Source organism: Fistularia commersonii, chromosome 5, assembly GCF_037954325.1.
Source record: "Fistularia commersonii isolate RoL2024-O1a breed Wild chromosome 5, RoL_Fcom_v1.0, whole genome shotgun sequence".
NCBI classification, from domain to species: domain Eukaryota; kingdom Metazoa; phylum Chordata; class Actinopteri; order Syngnathiformes; family Fistulariidae; genus Fistularia; species Fistularia commersonii.
In genome coordinates this window covers 13,614,098-13,632,695 of record NC_141288.1, presented here as the reverse complement: position 1 = coordinate 13,632,695, position 18,598 = coordinate 13,614,098, and the positions used below count along the sequence as shown (strand labels likewise).

Below are 18,598 nucleotides of genomic sequence, written 5' to 3'. Positions count from 1 at the left end.
CCACAGCTGTATTTGGGATGTTGGGTTTATATCTGCTGACCCAGAAGGCTGTAGCGTATGATTGATAATTTTCTCCCTGGCCCCATTCTCATCAAAACATTCAATGGGGCCCTCAAATTTGACATCTGCATTTTGAAAGAACTTCTGACCAAGTTCATTTGAAGTCATTGCAATCAGGATAAAACCATGTGACATGCTCGAGAGAGATTGCTATCGAAACTGCTTTTGAAAGCGGTTGGACTACATCAGATTCAGAAATTACATAGCCTCTCTTTGAATTTTAATGTACCAGCATTTTAAATTTTATGAAGTCAGAATTACTTTATACATGAATTCTTTGAAACAAAGACAAATATTCGTTTCATGTCCCTCACACACCTCTGAGTAATAGTCGAAAGCAAACGTTTGTTTTTCGGAGGATCAATATGGAGTTGATTCTCCAAAAGACTAACACTGATTGTGCTCTGGTTTCAGTCAATGAGAGGCTTGTGTAAAGAGGAAGACTATGAGTTTCTGGGAATACGTGAAAAGAATGAAGAACATACAAATAGAGAAGGAATGCTGGAGGACGATTGGAGCAAGAAAAGAGAAGAAAGGGTATGACAGAAAAGAGACGCCTGCAAAATATCCTAAAAAAAACTTGCAGGAAAAACTGCAAACAACATGTGGATATCTCCCCGTATGTGCTTGTTTCAGGCCCGTCGGCAATTGGAGAGGGAGAACCTGGAAAAGAAGAGAATGCAAGAAATAGAGGAGAGCAAGAAGGTAAACACACTCTATGACCAGCATGTTCTGGGTGACACACGAGGTGCAGGTCCTTACATCTTTGTAGCCAAGTAGCCATTCTCCTTCCAGGCACAAGGTTTTTTTTTTATTAACACCACCTCATTGCTGAACACTTACTTCTTACCCTGGAGTCTTTCTTGATGTTGCTTGGACCCGTTTGGCTCTTTAATTGATAATAAATTTTTTATTTTTTTTTAAGTTAAAAAAAATCGCACAATTTTTCTTTTCCTGGTTGCTCTTATAGCTTTATTTTGTGTGTTGCAAATCAGGAAAGTTCCCGTTTGGAAAAGTCCTAGTTAAGAGCATTCACATGATGACAACCAACAGGCAACAAAGTCGCCCCAGGAAATGTGCTCTATTTCTGCTGTCAGTACAGAAACCTCCTCATCATCACCCCCATAAACTGACACAGAGATGAAAGTACCATAGAAACATTAATATTTCCACTGATTTGTTTTAAATGCAATATTGACAGCCAAGTAAGGTTAACTGCCATTTATATATAAAAAAAACTAATTATACAATGCTGTTGCATGTGCTCTATACAGATCCATAAAATACAAAACAAAAACAGTGTGTCATATAAAGTTATAGTTTAACCCACAAGAAAATACACTATCTATTCCCCGCCAATGCGATTGAAGGTCAAGTCAAGTTTTTTTCAGTCAACTGAAAACTTCTGCGGTTTTACAGGGAAACCGTGTCGCAGCTTCCAACCCGACAGCTGAATTGCAAAGTGACCTATATTCGATCTGAATTTATCCGTTCAGTCATTATCTATACCGTTTATTCTGCACTCAGGATTGGGGGGCTGCTGGAGCCTGTCTCGGCTATCATTGGCCAAGAGGCAGCGGTTCGCCCAGGACCAGTTACTAGTCCATCAGAGGGCTACATTTAGAGACAAACAACCATTCACACATCTGGGCAATTGAGCGTCTCCAATTCACCGACTGCATGCTTTTGTTTGTGGGAGGAAACCCAGGCAAGCACAGAGAGAACATACAAACTCAAAACAGATAGATATCCTGTTGGAACCTTCTTGCTGTGAGGTGGAAGTGCTAACCACTGCACCTCCCCGCTGCCCCTAAAACAAAAAAATCTGAAATTCGCACATATTGCCCCCAAAACCAGATACAATTTTTTCTCTTCTCTACCCACGTCACTCAGAGAAAACTCTATCTTGGTAAAGAAAGAAGGCACACTGAAAAAGTCCGCACTTTCCAAGAGAGCTGTTCTGTGTTTGATAGGTGCGTCACAGAGGGTGGGACTCTCAGGGGCCTGATTGTTGAAAATAGAAAATATGGATTGATTTATTACCTTACCGACAATCCAATCTTATTTTCCTAATATAAAACAAAGCGTGGAAATATATAAGTGGAAAAAAGCCTGTCGACCAATCTCGGATGGAATGCTTGATGGATTGTCGAGATACTGACAATGTGACAAATTATATTTTTTACTCAATCCCATCGGACACACGGCCAATCCATTTATTTTCACAGTGAACGTCTTTGTTGCTTCTCATTTATCAAATAGAGTAAATATCAGGCACAGGTTCAACATCGCTACAGCACTCAATTCAGAAGCTTCCCCTTTGGTGGTGAAAGCGATCTCTTGTTCTAAAACACGCCCCCCGACATGATAACGTGGCATGATCAGATCTGGCTCCACGAATAACATGGAAATGGGAGGTTATGGGCTGCAAGAAAGATTATGAGAGTGAAGTAAACCTAGATTTATGCAGTTCTGTATGGTCCTGCTTCTCAGGAAAATTAGTATTTGATGAAAGTGACAAACGTAGCTTCCAAAACAGTAACACACACACATGTCGGAAAAAATTGGATTTTTGGTCGTCAACAAGTACTTGAATTTGATGTTGTTTTTCTAGAGCTCAGCTTTTGAATGGATAACATTGCGTCTAAAGCAGACATTACAACCACCGATTGTCTGCTGTCTTAGCCCGACTGCTCTGCCTGTGTTTGGTACGAGATCTCTTATTATGGTTAATGTTAATATTTAAATATGAACAGGAACTGTTAACAAAGAAAACAAAACAAACAAATGATCAAAATTTTCAGTTTTTCTTACACAGGCAGGATGTTTTTACCATAAAAATTATTACCGGACTTTTTTTGTATTTTGATTCTCGTTTTTTACTTTTTCTATTTATGTTACGTGAGAGCAGGCCATTATACTGAGCCTAATGGAAACAATGAGCAGAAAAATCCAGTAGTACTGTGATGCTGGATCAATGACAGTTAATTTACTGACAAGGTTCACTTCATTGCTTACAGCGAAATCAGATTACCTTCCATTGAAGAGGCTGGCTCTATGACAGGGTTGCCAGGCTTATCACTCTCTGAAGACCACACACACTTAATGTCCCTCAAACAGACACACATGCTGGAACACACACACACACACACACACACATAGAAACACATATTACCTTTGTAGTGGATAACTAAATGTTCAACATGACTGCAAATCCATTTGAACGAAAAAAAAAAAAACAATAGATAAAACACCCAATTGCAAAATGAAAGAAAACAAAATGAAAAACAAAAAAAACAATTGCAAAACACACATATGTGAGAAGGGAGCTACAGACAACAGTCGCTCAGAGTGAGAGCACAATCACTCTTACCTCAGTACTTCATGGTGAACCCTAATGTCCTGGCCACACTGTCCGAGTTCACACTATTATTACTGATTAATGTGACCCCTCGCACTGACACAGAAATGTGTACAGGCAGCCACTGTGTGTGTGCAAACACCCGTAGTCACCTTAGGACAAGAGGTACTCTGGAAAAACAGTCTAAAAAAAACAAACACACACGACTGGAATCTCACAGCAGAGCCAGAGGTATTCCACTGAGTCATTAGCAAGCGTGTGACTCAAAAGTCAGGTTTGACCGAGCATGTGAGTCACTGCACACACACACACACACACACACACACACACACACACACACACACACACACACACACACACACACACACACACACACACACATATATGTGTGAGTCTGTGTGTAATCACTTTAAAATTACTCACACAAAACCAGCTATCATACAAAAACTTGATTACATGGAATGTGTCTGAAAGACTGGATGACAATCAAAAATCCCTCCAACCCATGCAAACAGACTGGATTTGCAAATAAGAATTGTTTTCTGTAAATGTTGTTGCCAAACTGTTAGCCTGATTAAACTTTTGGTTATTCATTTCTCTTGAATATTTAGTTATGTGATGAAATGAAGTCTGGAAACCCGGTCTAACATAGGCCCTCCCTCAGCAGTCAGGCGGTAACCCATTTTCACTGATTTTTGAGTTAGATTTAGGTAAAGGGGTATTTATTCGATATTAATGACCCAGATACCAATTTCTATTTTTTTTTTCTTTTAAGTAACAGTTATTCATATCATATAATTTACAATAAAACAGTTTTATAGGATTTTGAGAAACAGGGACATGTCAGAAAGCTGCTGTACCATTATTGTAACATAAATTATAACACAAACATTATTGTGTATTTCATGTTTTTGCAGACTTTTTAGCCTCTGAGCACCAGCATTAGGGTCAGGGAGTTCGTCTCTAGATTGCCACTGTACACATTGTAGACCAAAGTGAAGTCGAGTCAGTGGTGAATTCTGGTGAAAAGCACTTTAGATGAAAATAATTTCTTTGCTTTTACAAAAGTTTTACTACAGGGTGTCCTAATGCGTTTAAGATACATTTTCATAACTGTGCCACCTTTGATTAATTTCAAAGCACTTGCAATTGGTCTGCTAGAGTAAGTCCAAATCACCAGAAGAGTCCAGCAAGTCCATCTCAAAACAAACCTGTTCTAAACGATGCTATGGTATAGTGTTAAGAACAATGTGTTTCACTTGATCAGAGGCGAATAATATGAATTAGGATTCGGAGTTTAATGAGGAAATGTGCAGGTTATGAATTAAAAGTCAAGATGACCTGTTTTTTTAGTTGATAACATCTGTACGGAAACACCGTAAAGCTCATACTTTGGAGGGAAAAGGCAGTACAACTTTGCAACAGCTTAGCTGTTGTGTTTGTGGCATATGGGCCAGAAGTGAAATGTGAGACTCAAAATTACATCTTCTACAATGACTGTCATCTTCGCAAGGGGAAAAACCTTTGGTACACAGATTAGGAAGGAGTGTGATCAAATATTGGGACCAGGGTGAGGCAAGTTAAAAAATTGCAGCAGTGGTCGAGTCTGAAGAGGCTCTGCACAGAAACACAGCATTTGAGAAAAACCCATTCATAGAGTTTTCATGAATGAAAATCATGTCCAGTTGGAAAATCTGATTTCAAATACAAGGTTTCGTCATGATGTAACATTACTGTGGATGCGGGTGCGGAACATGAGAAGAGCTCTGTGTCAAAAATGCAGTTTTTGGGTCGATTAATAGAGGAAAAGAATGTTATGATTGTTCTGCAAAAAGTGTGTGTGTGTGTGTTTTCAGCATGTTATTGCAGCAGTACCACTTTAACTGCTTTCACCTTCACTGCATGTGTCGGCAACCCTTCCTCTTTAAAACTGACATTTAACTAAATGCCTCCCTTGCTAAAATCAGCTTCCTCTCCTTCTAACTGCTCCCCTGACTCACACACACACAGACACACACACAGCATGACAGAAATGTTAATTGATGACAGGCTGTGCCTATTGAGAACAGCTGGCCTCAACCATCATGCACATATTCTGTGTGAGCTGTATAAAATCATTCACAAAACACACCTAATTTTTTTTTTTGAGTTTTTTTTCCCGTCTCATAAAGTTTTGAATACAAACTGAACATGATGGGAAACCCAATCCAAGCGAGTGAAAGCGAGTCCCGACAGACCCAGCAGGTTTCATCACACACAAACACACCTCTATACAAACACAAACCCACCTCCTCCAGGCTTAAGGGTGCAGCCCCAGCACAATTTCCTCACTGTATTCTCATCAAACCAGGGGGACTCAGCAGCCATTCCAGAGGATTTACTGTTTAAGAATGTGGGTGTTTTATGCATCGAGTAACTTCTCCTTTGTTTGTGCTTTCCAGCTGCTTATTTGGCTACGGTTAGAATATATGCTTGAAAAGGTCTATATTGTGATTTTTTTCTTTCATTCATTTGCAGAGGTAAAATTACCTCCCGATAGTGGAATGGATTGATTTATTTTAAAGACAAATTACGAGAGAGATTCTTTTCTGAGAGTAGAAAAATTGTGTTAAAAATATTGAACATAGAAAATGCCTATCAAAATGGGAGAAAAGAGAAAAAAGATTTAGAAAGATATTTTATGAGGAAGTAGCCAGTTTTTATTGTTAAACAATAATGCTGGTACTGGTACTGTAATTGAATATGCAATTGCTTTTGATGTACGTACAATTGCAAATTGCCACCTGGAGACTTCAGGGACTTCTACATCACACTTATGTCTGCTAAAAATTGGATCAAGGTTGGTTTTCTGATGCATTCGATGTGACAGAGATCGTTTGGAGCCCCACCCTCGAAAATCTTTTGAGAAAATGTACAGCAAACTTGGGGATGGCCCCCTAGAGTCAGACTTCAATAGAATAAGTGTGTTAAAAAAAATCTATTCAAAATATAACTGCAATAATAGAACAAATAGCTTGTTTGCGAGACAATAGATATCTTCTTGAATTTTTTTTTTTTATATCAAAAACATTTCTTCATATAGTCTCTCTCTAACACACACACAACCAGCAATGATGAAGAGGAACAAAGCATGTCGCTCCTCCAAGAGCTCCCTGAAGAAGCTCTCACATAAAAACATGAGTTTCTTTGCAGACTCACACAAGGGACAGAGGAAGTTCGTCAGCCAGACACATGGACATGCGATGGTAACTCTGAATTGCTAACCTGAAACCAAAAGAAAACAATGCGAAAGAAACAAAGTGGGGAAAAAAACTGTCAGAAAACAAAAGGATCACTGACACAAAACTACAAGTGAACTGTTCTCTGACAAAAAACAACTGAGAACAACTTACCTGTGAGAAGTAAAAGCCACGCCCACAACTTTGTTGCTCAACCGCCTCCAAAACGGCCCACCTTCACCCAGTTTGATGGCCGATTTATCCAGAAACTGAAACTGAATGTCAATTTTCTTATGACTCCCTCAAATATGCACTCCACAAAAATAATCATACTTGCTGCACCTGAAAATGCTCAGAAGAAACATACCGATTATCTTGACTACACGTCAGATCGTCGGATGCAAAGAGCCATCATTCACACAACCTCGATCCAATGCAAAAACACACAAAAATTGGCTTCTGAAAAAGGACCAGCTCCCAGGTACCTTCCAGATCAGGTCACACAAACAAATAGCTCGCGAAAAAACTCACTGGTTTTCAGCCCCCAACGGAACTCACACACCCAAAATTATATAAATAAATGAGAGAAAAACCGAACCAGTCTTTAGTGGGGTACCGTGCTTGAGGCAACTTTTAATAGTTATCTTGTGAGCAGTCAGCAGACCAGTGATACAGTCCACTGCCAGCCGAGATGCTCATCAAACATATTAAACTAAAAAAAGAAATTAAGAAGAGATCTAAGACCAAAAAAGCAGTTTCACCAAGTCAAAGTTACTACAGAGAGCAGGCTTGGTAGAAATGCACAGCAATTATCCTTTACTTACTTCTAACCTACATAAAAAGAAAAGAACAACAACAACAACATATCCAATAATTTGAATACACCTCCTCAGGGTTAGTCATTCTATAATTGTGCTTAAATACACTTCCACGACTTTGTGAGACAGAAGAGTAGGCAGACCGGTATTGATTTATTGATGATAATTCCAGTATCAAAATAATAGCCATTGGTGTTTGTGCTAGGTTTAATGATAGTAATATAAGCATCACATTTATTGTAATTATTCCCATTTCTATTATTATTCTTGTTTCAGCTGCTATTCGTGCCTCTACCATCACTATTTACGTTAGATCATATTTGTGCTTATTGTGTTACTGACTTTAATTCTGCAATCTCAACAATAAGTGTATGTTACATTTCTTTATATTTATTGATTATTCAAACAAATAAAGCAATTCTTATCTTAAACAAAAAAAAAAGACGGCAATATCATCATTAATGTAATTATCTACATAAATTAAACATGCAACCTTTCATGAATAACTGACATAGGTCAAATTTAATTTTATATTTAGAACTGACAGATATTTAAGACCTCTGCGGGGTTTAAAAGACATTGCATCTGTATTTTTCCACATCCATATGAATAGATCTTCTGCTATATGTAGGATTAAGCTGCTGGGCCCATTTCAAGATGACAATGAAGCATTCTATTCTACATTGCTAAATAAGGATGTCCTTTTTCCTCTGTGCTGCAGGAGAAAGAGCAGCAGTGGAAGATTCATGTCGCAGAGTTGGTGTCCAATCAGGAGAAGAGTCTGCAGGACAGAATGGCGAGAATCAGGAAGTTCAGGGTGGGTAACGCATGGTCCCGAGTGCACATGAACAAACACATGCACGCACATACACACACGTGCATGTATACATGTATCCACACACACACACACACACACACACACACACACACACACACACACACACACACACACACACACACACACACACACACACACACACACACACACACACACACTGAAGTGCGTGGGCAAGCGAGAGAGAAGGGGATTCTAATTTTATGTGTATCGGAAATATGTACAAGTATATGAATGAGGAAATGAGAAACAAGCTTCAATCCAACCGTTGATGTCAAATACGCAGCAGCCAAACGCAGCAGCTGCTGCCTGACAGGCTGAAGCTTCTTTTTTTTTTTTGTCATTTGACTTATCAAAAAGCCACAAGGCATCCAAGATTTCAAACTTTTGATGGGGACAGGAAAGAAATAGAAAGAAAACTAAAAGTTTGAAAGATTTTGTGCCAAGCACTTCCTAGACATCCTTCTCATTTTACGAGAAGGCTGAAGATTGATGTCATTGATCGGCTCGGGTAGTTTGCCAGGAGCACTCCCAACTAAATGCAGTCTTTGAAATCCCACCCTTGGCATTGGTTAAATGAAAACTTCAAACAAAGCAGCACAAAAGAATTACCTTTCACTTCAGCATGTATACACAAAATAATTAATTTGTTTAATTTGATTGATGCCTTGCATCTGCTGCACCGCTGCAGGAGTTCGAAAGGAAGGTGCTGGTGGAGGAGTCGAGATCAGAGAGCAGTAAAACCGGTACTGCACTCAACCAGACTGTCACCAGGATGCTCTAGTCTCCAGAATGACTTGTGGTAATAATCTACTTTGGCGGTGAAGTATATTCGATGGTGTTTGTATTCTTATGAAGCTTGCAGTACTGCAGGGATTTACGTCCCTGCCTGGATCAGTGCACGCGCTTCGAGGCAACCATATCAGGCGCTGATCGGCTAACGCAAATGACATGGGGTGTATTTCTTTTCCCATTAAACGCGCCTGTAGATGTAGATCTTTAATAATAAAAAATGAAAAATGTACAGGATTTTTATTGTTCCTTTCTTTCAAATAACTGATTTCTTTACTTTTTCCCCCTCACCAATATTTTATGTAATTGTGATTTCTGTTTTGTTTTGATCGTTTCTTTTCTTGATGTCTAATGTTGGCAGAATTGTTGGCAGAATTACAAAACTAATAAAGCATATTTACAAAGAAAAATTGAATGTAATTAAATTATCAGACATATATATGCTATTGGTGATAAACTGTCAAGCGGAAAAAAGCATAATATTGAAACAAACAAAAATATCCAGAGAATTAACAAGTCAGTGACCTTTTGCCTCGAGGTCTTATGCATTCTTGATCAGTATCTGAAGACAACATGTTGTATGTAGTCTTAACACAGTGCAGATGTAGGAAGACAAGAATAGACGGCAAAACATATTGCTGTCTATACAAGTGTTTTGTACGTCACTTAAATAGTGGATACATTTTTTCATGTTTTCGTTCAGTGGTGTAAAATGAAAAAGATGATCATTAAAAGAGAGGCGCCTGGAACCAATATTGCATCGTTTACATTTGGAATATGTTATGCCATGTAAAGGAGCGGAATCATTAGGAGTTGGCAAAAACAAATTTCACATTGTGCAGCAGGAAGATTCAAATATTTTGTGGATAACTTATATAGGACTTTAAACAAGTAAAAATGTTTTTCATATGTATCAAAGCACAAAAATCCCCCAGCCCCGCCTGAAGTGCCTCCTCCAGGAAGTCTGCCAAGATGTGCAAATGTTCTCACTTTAAGACTCAGTTGACATGGCGAGATAAGATAATAAAACATATGACAATCCTTCACATAAGATAAAACTTTACGAAATCCGTGATCCTGTCATTTGCAATTATTAGAAATATTTTTTCTCTATACTCATCCCCCGTTCCTGAGGCACAACTTTGCATATGGCCGAATATACCTAATTTTTCAATTTTTCCTAGGAGTCTCAGTTTTTTAGCCACCGATACGTCTCACATTGTGTATTTGTAGATCTAAGGAGGGTTGAATTATCACGCCACTGCCCAAAGGCGGACGTACATGGGGTGTCATCTGCTAGATTACACTTTTTATGGGGCTGGGACCATAAATTCACAGCGAAACTCATGATACGCATAGATTCGAAGAAAAAATAAGCACAACCCCAAACTATGGTTGATTAAATGAAAGTGTAACTGGCGTGATGGTCATGGATTTGTCATTAGACTGTTGATGCATCAGATTATTCCAGGACTGTTTTGAGTTGAACTGTTTCAGATAAAATTTAAAAAAATACAGTTATTGTTTATTTATGTCATCCAGTCTGCTTGTGTTCAATCCAGAGACATCTTGGCCCAGATGAAATAAGCACGACTGTTCACACACGTCCAGGACAAATAAGAAATTAACTCTTCCAATAAAGATTGTGTGTGAACTACAGCTGTTTCCACTGTGTACAACGGGAATCATACATTTTGCTTTGTCAACAGAATGTTGTTCTGATTATCATGTATGACACAAACGACAGGCGCCTCCTGGAGCTCATCAGTAAACACAGGCATTCTCACACAACATTCTCTCCGGACAGACCGCTGGCTTCATATTCCTGGAGTGCTTCTGAGCTGGAGCTCATCGGCAAGCAGCTACAGTAACACCGAATGACGGGCAAATTGTTAAAGTCATACATGCAGTGCCATGTTGTTAGTTCTATGCTGTTTGTGTCTGTGGAGATTTATGACATTTGAGATGGTCAGAGCTTCAAATTGAGTTTTGTTACATCAAAAGTTGCCTTCATATTAAGCTGGCAAAAGGATGCTAAACAATCAAACATTGACTGCTATAGAAGGGCAAAATCATTTCACACACAACTACTTCTTATGATTAACATTGACTCATTGGCCGTACTTTCAACCCTAACCAAACCAATACAAGCTTTCGCTCCGGACTTGTTTTCTACAAATCCATCCGTCTCTCCAAATTCCCGCAGTGGATGGAAACAAAAAAAAAAGGGTTTCCCAGAATAAATATAACAAAGAGTAACCAACTGGCTTATAATCATTCCATTGATATGAATGCAATTAGAGGAAATATCCTTTTAGAAAAGTCTTTTTTATTAATTTACTTTCATCTAAAACCACAGTCAGGATGAATGAAACCCATGATAAACCCAAGAGGCTCTAAGTCTAACAAGCACAGAAATTTGTCATTTTTTGTAAGTTATAAAAAATAGAGACAAGAATAGATTTTCTGAAACACTGTCAAACACTTTATAGGAATATAGTCCCTATAAAAAAAAACAAATTTATATCGTATTTACTGAAATACTTTCTTTCAGGGGTTTTGTTCAATAATCTTAAACTGGAAGGGATCAACTTTAAGGATGAAGCTCTCAGGTGAAAGAAGGAAATAGCAAAGCAAAAGTCAAAATGTCTGTTTGAATGTCATACAAGAGCCAGCAGACATGTGAGCAAAAACTCATACAGTCAAAGGCACTTTCAGCACACCGGTTGATGCAGCTTAGCTCCACGCACTTGATAAAGGCATGTGAAGAAGAGTCAAATATGTCACCGTCATGAGATCATGGCTTAGTGAAATGAAAATCCCTCAGCGGTCACATGTTAAATGCATCACTTGATAATCATCATAATAAAAATGATAATAATTTCTCCTGCAAAACCCTTTTAGGCTTTGTTGTGTTTCCATGCAAAATACAGATGATTAATGAGGCCTGCAAGGCATTTCAGGCAATAATCATATTTTATCAGGATGTTTGTAGGAATTTGCTCTTCATTTTTTCTCACCAAGGGAAAGCGTTTCATAGATTTGGCTGCCTGAGCTTTTTGCAGTGTTTCCTGTATGTTAGCACAAATATGGAGAATTGTGTGGTATTCTTAATGACAGCTGTTTACTTGTGATTGTACTGATGATGCTGGATATAAATATTTCCATACATTCACATGGGAGGAAAACATCTCTGCCTTAATAAGAAGTCAACATTCCAGAGACCTCAGCTCAGCGTGGCCTTCTATGGTAAGTGAGGGGTCAGAGGAAGATGAAAACGGTAGAAAATAGGCAGTGACATTAATAAATGAAGCCTGAAACTTTTAGGTCGGTCTGGTACGTGTAAAATGAAGGCAATGCGTACAGAGATGGTTCACAGCAGTGTCTTTGGAACAGCTTCATGTTGACGACAGGAGCTGTCTCAAAAGCTGAGCTCTGTAACTTTAATACCCTTCACCTAATTTTGGCGGACTAAAATAAAAGCTGAAAAAGTAGGCAACACTTAACGATAAGCCTTTTTATGGTGAAAATGTCTATAAATCTATTTTGATTTCTGCCATAAGAACATAATTACACCGCTGCTGTCGAGCAGATGCCATTCCCAAATGTGTGAGGATAAGAATGTTAAGAAATGTTGAATTTGCTTGGATCACAACATTATGGAAATAAACATTTTTAATGCATCGGACCTACACCAGATGCACCGAGTTAGTAATTAGCTGGGGAAGTGAGTTTACCCTATCAAGGATGTGAAAGACCAGACAGGGTAAACAATGGAAGGAATTCAAGCTCTATTTCCTGGGATTCCAAATAAAAATACGAAATTAAAATTTAATTCTCACAGATTGCACATTCGGTTGGTGTGTTTTATTGGTGATCAGAAAAAAAATAATTGAGGTGTTCACAGATGTAAGCGTGGATGAGGGAGCAGTATTTAGATAAGAATAGTTATGGTTTTAAATGGAAAATTTGGACGGAGAACTGAATGACCGTGAGGCCAAAATGGAATCTGACTCACAGAAAACAACAGGTGTTGCTTGAAGGGAGAAAAAAAGAGAATATGACATGTACAATATATATAATATAAAAAGTAGTGTGGAGTGGAACATTAGAAATTCAGAAATACTTGAAAATACTTCTAAAATAGTTCTTCAGTAGAGCAGAAAACACAAAGAATGGCAAAACAAAGGGCAGAACGAAAAGAAATGGCTTAATACAAAATCTTGGTGAATTCACAATGTTTACATGATAAAAAAGGGTGTATTTGGTTATTTGTCTATCTCTTCAGTTAGTAAGCTGCCTCTATGCTTATTATGTCACAGACTCTACCATGATCATTTAATTATGCCGATTAAATCCCAAAGTCTGCATTATATCAACCAATTTTCACAGGTTCAAGTGCCTTGTCCTCAGTAATCCAAAGGACAGCGCAGACAAGGTGATAACTTTTACAAACATGTAATTAAACATACATCAGGTACTGATTTTGGCCCATTTGCAGGATTTGAGTAGTTGCTGTATTCACACATGAGCTTTAGCTGGGATGCATACACTGTGTATGTTTTTGAATTCAAAGTGCAAACACTTGCTCAAACCGTCGGTTTATACATGTGCAAACTATTTTAGTCACGACTTGAGCTCAAGAGTACAGACTTCCAATCGTACATGTGAGCCTGGATTTAAGATTGTTTATTTGGATGTGTGGGATCCGTACTGGGTGGGTCAAAGGGTATTTTAAGAGTATTACAGTATTCACACCAGAGACGGATATAAAAGTGTCCTGTGTAAAAAAAAGTAAATTAAAACAATGAAATAAAAAAGGAATGACAAAGTCCTGGCAGGGGCAGCAAGAACGGGAGAGAGTGAGAGTGAGGGAGTAAGAGGGGAAGGTGAGACAAGGTAGAAATGTTACTAGTGTGAAAGAAAAAAAATCTGAAAGAACATGAAGTAAATGACTAACAATGCAAGGAATGGCATTTCCCGAGGACATAGACATAGAGGAACATGAATGATCTCTGTGCTTGTTCTTGTCAAACACCCCGTTCCCCTCCCACTGTGTCTCTACAACACTTTTCCTGTTCACAAGTGGGCTCATCTGGGCTGCACATGCACTCAGGAACATGAATATCTCTGCTAATCATCTTCATCATCAGGAATCAGCGCTGTTATTTATTTAGTTTTTCATCAGAGGGTTTTTCCAATCTTGAACACTGTTGCTGTTTGTCCATGCTTGCCTTACAGCAGAACTATAAAATACATTTCAGTTGACCACAGGTGTGTCCCCTGGGTGGGCTCAAGGCCTGACTTCTTTGCTCATTGTAGTGAGGAGGGTAAAAACACACAAACAAACAATGCACCAGTGTTTTCTTGATACACAATTTCATTCTTACAGCAGCTCAAGGAGTCTCATTCACTGCTATTTTTGTGGCAGTGTTTTTACAAATTACAAGCGGGGGCCAAATTAAAGTCAAAATTTATGGCCCATGTATGGAGCCATTTCCTGTTCTTACTTTTGTATGTGTGTTCAGCAGCTCATTGTTCTTTCTTTGAAAACTGACTGATGTGCTTATATTGCAAAAGCAATCGAAAAAAAAAGGAAAAAAAAGCACTTTGCTTCAGCGAATGATTCTCACTGGGATCAGAAGAGAGAAAATGATGAAGAAAGATGAGGCTGGGTGCCAAAAAAAAATGAACAATTTAATATCCTTGTATTTAGCCTGGATAGGTTGTGAATGTGAAGTCCCAAACATTTGGATCGCTGCAGGGATCACAGTCTCATATGTAGATCTCTTCTCTTCACCAGCGAGTGTTTGTATTTCACGACAGTCACATGATTAACAAGCTGGCCCCGCTGTGAATCCCCTTGAGAAAGTGCTGCTTTGCCCGACATGAACTAAATCGATGACGATTCAGGTTTTGCATGAGAAAGCCAGTTGGTTAAAGGCACACATACAGTCCCCCCCGGGACTAGCTTTGATATCTCATGGTTTAGAGAAGAAAGTTACAACTAATTTTGAAGTGGTTTGTTTTTTTTCTGAACTATTTTTTTAACACATCCTTTAATTTGGCCAATGTGATCTATCATTTATCGGAGAAGAGATGGCAAAACATATTGTCCCCTTTATAAAAGTAAATGATAAGGTCCTGAGCCCTATGGTAATTTACATCGCTGAGCAATTTAGTTCAAAGGCTGATTCGGGGAAACACTAAATCGAAGCTGTGATTAGCAATTATTCTCAACTGGAGAAGTGCCGAGGAACTGTGTAAAACACGATGGAGTGGTTGAATAAAATAAAATGCAGCACCTTTGGATGTTTGACACTGAAAAAGATCATAACTTGACCCTTAGAAGACAAGAGATTATGATATCTCAGGACATAATCCTGAGGGAACAGTGAGTGATAATGTACCTATAAAGAAATATCAGATACAGGAGGAAATGATCCACGCAGCAAAAAGGAAACTTCAGGAGGTTTTTTAAAACCCCCAACTTATAGTCAAATCACTAAAACAGAATTTTATGACTGTTTTTTATAAATTCACCAATATATCATTTATGGAATACATACACAACATAACACCGTCTCTGCATGTCCCTAGAAAAGTAGAAGCAAGAGAGTAAATGGAGACGAAGGACAAATCGGGGCAGGTCAGGAATTAGCCACAGGCAGTGAAGCAGCAAATTCAAAGACACACCAATCATGTGTGTGTCAGAAATGCCTCAGATTATGTCATGGGAAACAATTATTGACAAATTAAAAATTTGTCAGTGACAGATGGTTCTAGTCTACACACTAAAGCATAAACAGCTAGAGCATAATGATAAGGCCAAAGTTTTGAGGCACTGTCGAGTACAAATTTACTATATTCCGATTTTTATTTCTGACTATAGGGCAAAAGAAAATAACTATATTTATCAAAAGTCTTTCATCACGTTTGATTACCGGTAGGTTGCACCCATTAAGTAGTAGTGAAATTCAACTAGCAACTTGTTATATCCAGCTGTGCAGAAGCCTCCAACATACTGTAGCTCTTTGTAGGACATTTTTTTGATTAATTTTGTCAGTTAATTAATGTATTTTTTTAGATGAGAGACAGGGTCCAGCCTTGAGTGGTCGCCTGTCTTCACAATGTCACATATAGAGACATATAACCATTAACTCTCTTTTATACCGAAGGAGAGATTGGTCTTCAGCTACCTACTGCAAGTTTTTGGTCTGTGGAGAGAAGCCAGAGAATCATACAGACCCACAGAGAACATGGAGACTCCACATAGAAAGACCGCCAATTTACCAATTCAAACCAAGTACCCTCTTGCTGTGAGGTGACAATGCAAAACTGCTAGACCATGATGTTGCCCTGATCTGTTCCAATTCAATAAAAGAAGAAAATTAAATGAAAAGAGTAACCATTCTAAATAAGGGACATTATCCTAGATGTCCTGAAGTGTAATTGTTGTTTAGCATTCCGACCCCATGATAACGAGTGATATGCATGCCCATCAAGAGTAAGACCAGTGTGCAATACTGCTTGTAAAACACATCCTAAACACACATAATTATTAAATATTTAGTGTCGGTGTAGATATGCAATTTTTTGGGTGGTTACATGAGTCTCATTGCAAATGTAAGGCATTAGGGCTGAGGGTGAACTTTAACATGCTTGAAACTAAAAGGTCCTCACATATACAGGGTAATTCCGATGAATGATTTGAGTGTGCAGAAAACGGCAGATGATTTGAACTCAACAACAGCATGTACACAAAACAGTTGTGGTGGGATTTGACAAAATATCACATGATGACAGATTCAACAAAATGAAGCCTCAGGGAGGCACAGGCTGTGTCTCCCTTGTCTTCGTTTAAAACTAGCAGCGCCCTTGAGCTCTTTTAGGCATTGAAGAGGATGAAGAGTGGAAAGGCAATTGGTCCTGATAATATACCTGTGGAGGTGTGTAAGTGTCTAGGAAAGGCAGTGTTAGAGACTAGATTATTCAACAGTATCTTAGAGAGTGAGAAGATGCTTAAGGAATGGAGACAAACTGTGATGGGCCCATTTTTAAGAATAACCAGGATGTGCAGAATTGCCATAACTCGAGAGGGATAAAGTTGATGAGCCATACAATTAAGTTATGGGAAAGAGTCAATGGTGGGCCGTCAGGGCCTGCAGGGCCTGCAGGGCCTTCTCTGCTGGCCTAAAACAATATCTGAATCACAAACGTTAATTATTAACCAATCACATTTCAACCATAATCTGCTGCCAGGCAGTGTCAAAGTCAAAGGAATCCGGGGGGGGTTTCTTCTCCTGCTGCAGCAGGAGAAGAAACGGATCTAGTTACTAGTATATTGTTAAAGCGATTTTCTTTTTGAAGAAAAGCTGCATATAGAAAGGTCGGGTAACTCCTAAGCTAGCGAACCTGTAACAACTAGGAAAAGGATTTGTCCAACATTTTCAAGCCACAAACTACGACCGGTACCCCTGGCTCACAGGCTCTGAGGTACACTGCAAACTGTATTGCTGGGAGCACTTGGAGCTGATGCGCATGGATAATCTGTATGACAGAATAATTGAACTCTTTTTAAGGAAAGAAAGGAGGATGGATTTTGTTTACAAATGATCAGAATTTTGGGTGAGTAAAATGCTGCTATTTTCCTAAATAATACTGCAGGTTTTTAAGGTTATTATTGGTACTTTTTATGTGTCGCAGCTGTTTGCTATAAAGGCATTTATTGTGGCTACTGTCCGTTTTTGTGGCTCCCGCCACGGGACCAGACTTTGTTGTCCCCGTGTGTTCAGATTTCTTTCGGGGAAAAACGTCATAATGGTCAGGAACTGTTCAAGCAAGAATGGTTTATTTAAAGTCAGGAAATACACTTACGAGATATCCCGGGCCAGAGATATCCCAGGCCAGAATGAATGTCACCCCGAGAGGATGGTTCACCCTCTCTGCACACCCGCTGGGATGCGTCCAGCGGATATGCAGGTGAGGAGGTTCTGGCCTCAAGCACGGTCATTTTATACCATCACCTCAACAATCAAGATTACTTCCTAATAAGGACAGGTTTTACACACTCTTGGAATTTGAGCACTTGCGGAACGGGCCGTGCCCCAAACAAAGCCGCGGGGTGCGGGATTGGGGTGTCAGTGGACGGAGTTGGGCATCCCTTTGTCGTCACGTGATGCACTCCCCTGGGTGTTTTTTAACACTACACGAGTTATCTATCTGCGATGCACCTCTCTTTATACTGCATTTCTGCATAATAAGATTGTTTTTTATAGCCATAAATAATCATTGGGTGGTGGATTGATTCGGAACACTACTGAAGGCCTAGGTGTAAAATGCACGGCCTGCCGCTTAGAAAGAGTAGTGGCAACTAGACTGAAAGCAGAAGTCAGCATTTGTGAACAGCAGTATGACTTCATACCTAGAAAGAGTACTACAGATGAAGTATTTGCTTTGAGAATGCTAACAGAGAAGTACAGAGACGGCCAGAGGGAGCTGCAATGTGTTTTTG

At 39.0% G+C, this 18,598-nt stretch overlaps 1 protein-coding gene across 1 annotated transcript; it reads left to right on the top strand.

Moving 5' to 3' along the window:
* The first annotated feature begins 477 nt into the window (after window positions 1–477).
* On the top strand, window positions 478–9,361 carry LOC147234135 (uncharacterized). Its single transcript, XM_086146146.1, has 4 exons — window positions 478–597; window positions 697–765; window positions 8,179–8,274; window positions 8,984–9,361. Exons 1-4 carry the CDS (start codon window positions 478–480, stop codon window positions 9,074–9,076), a joined length of 378 nt encoding a protein of 125 aa, XP_086002272.1. The 3' UTR covers window positions 9,077–9,361.
* Window positions 9,362–18,598: the final 9,237 nt, after the last annotated feature.